General features: G+C 44.9%; 1 protein-coding gene across 1 annotated transcript; it reads right to left on the bottom strand.

The window, feature by feature from the left end:
• Nucleotides 1-1,637: 1,637 nt before the first annotated feature.
• On the bottom strand, nt 1,638-7,740 carry LOC138354723 (uncharacterized). The gene is made up of 3 exons (XM_069309177.1): nt 7,460-7,740; nt 3,395-3,823; nt 1,638-3,357 (listed from the first exon to the last, which is right to left on the bottom strand). Exons 1-3 carry the CDS (start codon nt 7,738-7,740, stop codon nt 1,638-1,640), a joined length of 2,430 nt encoding a protein of 809 aa, XP_069165278.1.
• Between the last annotated feature and the right edge of the window lie 776 nt (nt 7,741-8,516).

Raw genomic sequence — 8,516 nt, 5'->3', positions numbered from 1 at the left:
CTGCAGCCTAGGGTGTCATGGGGGTGAGTACTGCAGCCAAGGGTGTCATGGGGGTGGGTGCTGCAGCCTAGGGTGTCATGAGGGTGAGTGCTGAAGCCTAGGGTGTCATGGGTGTGAGTGCTGCAGCCTAGGGTGTCATGGGGGTGAGTGCTGCAGCCTAGGGTGTCATGGGGGTGAGTGCTGCAGCCTAGGGAATCATGGGGGTGAGTGCTGCAGCCTAGGGTGTCATGGGGGTGAGTGCTTCAGCCTAGGGTGTCATGGGGGTGAGTGCTTCAGCCTAGAGTGTCATGGGGTGAGTGCTGCAGCCTAGGGTGTCATGGGTGGTGGGTGCTTCAGCCTAGGATGTCATGGGAGTGAGTGCTGCAACCTAGGGTGTCATGAGGGGTGAGTGCTGCAACCTAGGACGTCATGGGTGTGAGTGCTGCAGCCTAGGGTGTCATGGGGGTGAGTGCTGCAGCCTAGGGTGTCATGGGGGTGAGTGCTTCAGCCTAGGGTGTCATGGGGGTGAGTGCTTCAGCCTAGGGTGTCATGGGGGTGCGTGCTTCAGCCTAGGGTGTCATGGGGGTGAGTGCTGCAGCCTAGGGTGTCATGGGTGGTGGGTGCTTCAGCCTAGGATGTGATGGGAGTGAGTGCTGCAGTCTAGGGTGTCATGGAGGTGAGTGCTGCAGCCTAGGGGTGTCATGGGGGTGAGTGCTGCAGCCAAGGGTGTCATGGGGGTGAGTGCTGCAGCTTAGGGTGTCATGGGGGTGAGTGCTGCAGCCTAGGGTGTCATGGGGGTGAGTGCTGCAGCCTAGGGTGTCATGGGGGTGAGTGCTTCAGCCTAGGGTGTCATGGGGGTGAGTGCTGCAGCCTAGGGTGTCATGGGGGTGAGTGCAGCAGCCTAGGGTGTCATGGGGGTGAGTGCTGCAGTCTAGGGTGTCATGGAGGTGAGTGCTGCAGCCTAGGGTGTCATGGGGGTGAGTGCTGCAGCCAAGGGTGTCATGAGGGTGAGTGCTGCAGCCTAGGGTGTCATGGGGGTGAGTGCTGCAGCGTAGGGTGTCATGGGGGTGAGTGCTGCAGCCTAGGGTGTCATGGGGGTGAGTGCTGCAGCCTAGGGTGTCATGTGGTGAGTGCTTCAGCCTAGGGTGTCATGGGGTGAGTGCTGAATCCTAGGGTGTCATGGGGGTGAGTGCTGTAGCCTAGGGTGTCATGGGGGTGAGTGCTGCAGCCTAGGGTGTCATGGGGGTGAGTGACGCAGCCTATGGTTCCATGGGGGTGAGTGCTGCAGCGTAGGGTGTCATGGGTGGTGAGTGCTGCAGCCTAGGGTGTCATGAGGGTGAGTGCTGCAGCCTAGCGTGTCATGGGGGTGAGTGCTGCAGCCTAGGGTGTCATGGGGGTGAGTGCTGAAGCCTAGGGTGTCATGGGAGTGAGTGCTGAAGCTTAGGGTGTCATGGAGGTGAGTGCGGCAGCCTAGGGTGTCATGGGGGTGAGTGCTGCAGCCGAGGGTGACATGGGGGTGAGTGCTGCAGCCGAGGGTGACATGGGGGTGAGTGCTGCAGCCTAGGGTGTTATGGGGGTGAGTGCCGCAGCCTAGGGTGTCATGGGGGTGAGTGCTGCAGCCTAGGGTGTCATGGGGGTGAGTGCGGCAGCCTAGGGTGTCATGGGGGTGAGTGCTGCAGCCGAGGGTGACATGGAGGTGAGTGCTGCAGCCGAGGGTGACATGGGTGGTGGGTGCTGCAGCCTAGGATGTCATGGGAGTGAGTGCTGCAACCTAGGGTGTCATGAGGGTGAGTGCTGCAACCTAGGGTGTCATGGGGGTGAGTGCTGCAGCCAAGGGAGTCGTGGGGGTAAGTGCCGCAGCCTATGGTGTCATGAGGGTGAGTGCTGCAGCCTAGGGTGTCATGGGGGTGAGTGCCGCAGCCTAGGGTGTCATGGGGGTGAGTGCTGCAGCCTAGGGTGTCATGGGGGTGGGTGCCGCAGCCTAGGGTGTCATGGGGGTGGGTGCCGTAGTATGAAGGATGCCTACTACTGTCTTTACCACTACTGTTGTCATTACTGCTACTGTTGTCATTACCACCGCTGTTGTCATTACCACTACTGTTGTCATTACCACTACTGTTGTCATTACCACTACTGTTGTCATTACCACTACTGTTGTCTTTACTGCTACTGTTGTCATTACCACTACTGTTGTCATTACCACTACTGTTGTCTTTACTGCTACTGTTGTCATTACCACTACCGCTGTCTTTACTGCTACTGTTGTCTTTACTGCTACTGTTGTCATTACCATTACTGTTGTCTTTACTGCTACTGTTGTCATTACCACTATTGTTGTCATAACTACTACTGTTGTCATTACCACTACTGTTGGCATTACTGCTACTGTTGTCATTACTGCTACTGTTGTCATTACCACTACTGTTGTCATTACCACTACTGTTGTCATTACTGTTACTGTTGTAATAACTGCTACTGTTGTCATTACTGCTACTGTTGTCTTTACTGCTACTGTGGTCATTACCACTACTGTTGTCATTACCCTTACTGTTGTCATTACTGCTACTGTTGTCTTTACTGCTACTGTTGTCATTACCACTACTGTTATCATTAAAGCTACTGTTGTCTTTACCACTACTGTTGTCATTACTGCTACTGTTGTCATTAGCACTACTGCCGTCTTTCCTGCTACTGTTGTCATTACCACTACTGTTGCCTTTACTGCTAGTGTTGTCATTACCACTACTGTTGTCATTACCACTTCTGTTGTCATTACCACCGCTGTTGTCATTACCACCGCTGTTGTCATTACCACTTCTGTTGTCATTACCACTACTGTTGTCATTACCACTACTGTTGTCATTACCACTACTGTTGTCATTACCACTACTGTTGTCATTACCACTACTGTTGTCTTTACTGCTACTGTTGTCATTACCACTACTGTTGTCATTACTGCCACTGTTGTCATTACCACTACTGTTGTCATTACCACTACTGTCGTCTTTACTGCTACTACTATTGTCATTACCACTACTGTTGCTTTTACTGCTACTGTTGTCATTACCACTACTGTTGTCATTACCGCTTCTGTTGTCATTACCACCGCTGTTGTCATTACCACCGCTGTTGTCATTACCACTTCTGTTGTCATTACCACTACTGTTGTCATTACCACTACTGTTGTCATTACCACTACTCTTGTCATTACCACTACTGTTGTCATTACCACTACTGTTGTCATTACCACTTCTGTTGTCATTACCACTACTGTTGTCATTACCACTACTGTTGTCATTACCACTACTGTTGTCATTACCACTACTGTTGTCATTACTGCTACTGTTGACATTACTGCTACTGTTGTCATTACTGCTACTGTTGACATTACTGCTACTGTTGTCATTACTGCTACTGTTGTCTTTCTACTACTGTTGTCATTACTGCTAATGTTGTCTTTCTACTACTGTTGTCATTACCGCTATTGTTGTCATTACCACTACTGTTGTCATTACCACGACTGTTGACATTTCCACTACTGTTGACATTACCACTACTGTTGTCATTACCACTGCTGTTGACATTACCACTACTGTTCACATTACCACTACTGTTGTCATTACCACTACTGTTGACATTTCCACTACTGTTGACATTACCACTACTGTTGACATTTCCACTACTATTGACATTACCACTACTGTTGACATTGCCACTACTGTTGTCATTACCACTATTGTTGTCTTTACTGCTACTGTTGTCATTATCACTATTGTTGTCTTTACTGCTACTGTTGTCATTACCACTACTGTTGTCTTTACTGCTACTGTTGTCATTACCACTACTGTTGTCATTACACAAAGGAGGGACATGAGGGTAGGAACATCATTCCCCGCAGGGAGGAGTTAAGCTCCCGGGTGTAGCACCTGTTGGGACCTCCAGAACCTCCAGGTATAATCACTGGAGTTCCAGGTTGAATGGTGTTAGACATATGGTGGCCGAGTGGGTTGAGGCAGGTGTCTGAGAATCACTGGAATGTCGGCGTAAGTCACCACATGGTCCCTAATGATTATCTCGCTGGTGTCATTTATACTACGCAGCTCTGCCAATATCGTCAGTGAAACTGTAACCTAAATTGTGGTTATAATTTGTTTACTAATATACGTTTCAATGTTCACTGCTGGACTCCTGGTTAATTCAGCCAGAAATGTAGTATTTTATGTTTGTTGCGAATAAAGTCTTTTAACTCTAAGTTTTTTTCCCAGCAGCTGAAGCTTAATTGATTTGAAATTAAATCCACTCACAGAGGATTTATATTGAACCCATATTTGCTGTTCGCATTTAAAACTGAAACATTAATCAAGTGATAAAAGAGTTTTATTCAGCACATCAAACACTGTGTAACGCATTTAGTATAACCAATTTGTTGCTTTAATTAATAACAACTCGCTTGTTACAGCACTCAACAACCGTTCACATATTATATATCAGAATGTTCCATATTATTAGAAGGAATCTACCATATTATGCATTAGAAGTCTACCATATTATGCATCAGGAATCTACCATATTATGCATCAGAAGTCTACCATATTATGCATCAGAAGTCTACCATATTATACATCAGGAGTCTACCGTATTATGCATCAGAAGTCGACCATATTATGCATCAGGAGTCTACCATATTATACATCAGGAGTCTACCATATTATGCATCAGAAGTCTACCATATTATGCATCAGGAGTCTACCATATTATACATCAGGAGTCTATCATATTATGCACCAGGAAGCTGCCATATTATGCATTAGGAAGCTGCCATATTATGCATCAGGAAGCTGCCATATTATGCACCAGGAAGCTGCCATATTATGCATCAGGAGTCTACCATTTTATGCATCAGGAGTCTACCATATTATGCATCAGGAGTCTACCATATTATACATCAGGAGTCTACCATATTATGCATCAGAAGTCTACCATATTATGCATCAGGAGTCTACCATATTATACATCAGGAGTCTATCATATTATGCACCAGGAAGCTGCCATATTATGCATTAGGAAGCTGCCATATTATGCATCAGGAAGCTGCCATATTATGCACCAGGAAGCTGCCATATTATGCATCAGGAAGCTGCCATTTTATGCATCAGGAGTCTACCATATTATGCATCAGGAGTTTACCATATTATGCATCAGGAAACTGCCATATTATGCATCAGGAAGCTGCCATATTATGCATCAGGAAGCTGCCATATTATGCATCAGGAAGCTGCCATATTATGCATCAGGAAGCTGCCATATTATGCATCAGGAGTCTACCATATTATGCATCAGGAGTTTACCATATTATGCATCAGGAGTCTACCATATTATGCATCAGGAGTTTACCATATTATGCATCAGGAAGCTGCCATATTATGCATCAGGAAGCTGCCATATTATGCACCTGGAAGCTGCCATATTATGCATCAGGAGTCTACCATATTATGCATCAGGAGTCTACCATATTATGCATCAGGAAGCTGCCATATGCATCAGGAATCTACTATATTATGCATCAGGAGTCTACCATATTATGCATCAGGAAGCTACCATATTATGCATCAGGAAGCTACCATATTATGCATCAGGAGTCTACCATATTATACATCAGGAGTCAACCATATTATGCATCAGGAGTCTACCATATTATGCATCAGGAGTCTACCATATTATGCATCAGGAGTCTACCATATTATGCATCAGGAGTCTACCATATTATGCATCAGGAGTCTACCATATTATGCATCAGGAGTCTACCATATTATGCATCAGGAGTCTACCATATTATGCATCAGGAGTCTACCATATTATGCATCAGGAAGCTACTATATTATGCATCAGGAAGCTACTATATTATGCATCAGGAAGCTACCATATAATAGAGATTTCGACGCAAAATATACTATGACACCTAGTCTACAAACTTCTCTCTCTCTCTCTCTCTCTCTCTCTCTCTCTCTCTCTCTCTCTCTCTTATCCCATCTCTCTCTCTGTCTCTCTCTCTGTCTCTGTCTCTCTCTCTGTCTCTCTCTCTGTCTCTCTCTCTGTCTCTCTCTCTCTCTCTCTCTCTCTGTCTCTGTCTCTGTCTCTCTCTCTCTCTCTCTCTCTCTCTCTCTCTCTCTCTCTCTCTCTCTCTCTCTCTCTCTCTCTCTCTCTCTCTCTCTCTCTCTCTCTCTCTCTCTCTCTCTCTCTCTCTCTCTCTCTCTTATCCCATCTCTCTCTCTGGCTCTCTCAGGAAATATTACGACTGGGCTCAGCACTTCCCGAGTTCAGACGGAGTGAACATCGACGGGTCGCTATATATGACAATATTTGTTGAAGGATGATACTGGAGCCAACCCCCACCGGACCCATGACACTCCCCTTCTTGAGGTTATCTTAGATGATTTCGGGGCTTAGCGTTCCCACGGTCCGGTCCACGACCAATCCACCCTTTTGTTACACATCCACAGGAAGCAGCTGTCTAACTCCCAGGTACCTATTTACTGCTAGGTGAACAGGTACATCAGGGTGAAGTAAACTCCATCTCTGCCTCCACCGGGGTTCGCACCCGGAACCTCAGGACTATGAATCCAGTGCACTGTCCACTCAGCTTTTAGGCCCCTAGTGAATCATTTTTGGAAAATTGGGTGACAGTAGGTCCACGTGTCCGAGTTTCATCTTTGGACAGACAACCATTCTCTTTTATTGATATAGATTTATTTTCATAACACTGTGTCGATTTTGTTATTCACATTACATAGCTACATAACACAGCCATTTCCTAAATGTGGAGTCACTAGCATCTCTATGAGTATACCAGAGAAACTAACTACCTCATTTTGGGTGATGTTTGCTGGTGTTTAGGTTTATAGGACCATGACTAACACAATCCCAGTTGGGTGACCACACAGGCCGTGAAGATGAGTTTTCATTGTTGGGAACATGAAGTCTGCTGGACTTCTCCAGGTCCCCATCGGTCTGGAGATCTCAACCTGGGGTTTAAGCTGGATATGCCAGGGGAGGAATACTGAGAGGTGACCAGCATGGCCAGACTGTCCTTTTTGATGTGATGTTGGTTATAGAAAATATCTTGACTATAAAATGGTGTTTCATAACCAAACATTCACCTTTGTTTCATTCTCTAAAGAGCAAAGTTAGAATTTTTTGTCGCAAATAACAACTATGCAAGAAGAAGTATACCATCAGGCCCTGGTAAAGGGAGCCACCATACTTTTCTTTGTAAATAAAGTTCTTCCTCGTCTTAAATGCGTGTGGACCTTGTATTTGTTTATTAACTTCCACTCTGGTAATCATTAAACTAGTCATCTCTTTCTCCTAACCACCTACACGCATTTGTTCAGCTGCAGGCATAATATTAAGATTTTCTTTGATAAATACAGGCAAAATACTTATTTAAAATATCAACCAATTATTTGTCAATATCAGTTACCACATCTGCATGCTTTTATTGTCCCAGTCAATATTGGCCCAGTCAATATTAGTCCAGTCAATATTGTCCCAGTCAATATTGTCCCAGTCAATATTGGCCCAGTCAATATTGTCCCAGTCAATATTGGCCCAGTCAATATTGGCCCAGTCAATATTGGCCCAGTCAATATTGGGCCATTCAATATTGGCCCAGTCAATACTAGCCCAGTTAATATTGGTCCAGTCAATGTTGGCCCCATTCAATATTGGCCAACTCAATATTGGTTCAGACAATATTGGCATTAATCTTTGTTTGATATATTTGTAGGATTTTTTTTTTCTACGACTGGTCTTTGCCTGTCCTGCTTTGCGTACTTCATAATTAGTTTTTCTTCGTGAAACACTTTGTTATATGAAGAAATTGTTGTTTTAGATGGACGTCTCCTTTCATAATATATATTGTATATAGTCTTATGTTTTGATATAAATTCTTTTGTCTTATGGTTATCCATTTGGGGTCATTGATATTCGATCAAATCAATTTATATTGTATATTAATTTCTTGTTTTTACTATGATAGTTTTTAATCATTTTCATTTAAATCTTAATTTTAATGCCATTACATTGTCAAGATGCACCAACCCAACGCGAATTCCTCTGGAATTTAACTTTAAAAGAGTTGTACTAAGAGTTTCGATTAATTGTTCTGGTGGCGAGGCGCATAAAGAAATAGTTGTGCAAAGAGTTCTCGATATTGAGTTCGTGGCTGTGTGTGCACTCGTAGGCAAAGAGTTTTAGGAGTGCTCCGTTCACTAGTGCAGAGTTCAGCTATGAGTTCTTATTCTGATCTTAATAAAGGTGTTGGCCAAGGAGTTCCTTTGTACGACTGTTGCACTAGTAAGGAGTGAGACTAAGTGTTCTTGAGGTCACACATCCATATACAGGGTCTAGCAAACAGTTCTTGTTGTGTGTTTATATGGAGAGAGATGGAGACAAAACGGGACCTCTTGACTTGTCAGGGGTGTGATACGGTATGAGGTAATTATTATTGGTGTAATTATGAGGTGTAATTATTGGTG

Source organism: Procambarus clarkii, chromosome 6 (assembly GCF_040958095.1).
Source record: "Procambarus clarkii isolate CNS0578487 chromosome 6, FALCON_Pclarkii_2.0, whole genome shotgun sequence".
NCBI classification, from domain to species: domain Eukaryota; kingdom Metazoa; phylum Arthropoda; class Malacostraca; order Decapoda; family Cambaridae; genus Procambarus; species Procambarus clarkii.
This window is presented reverse-complemented; position numbering and strand designations above follow the sequence as displayed.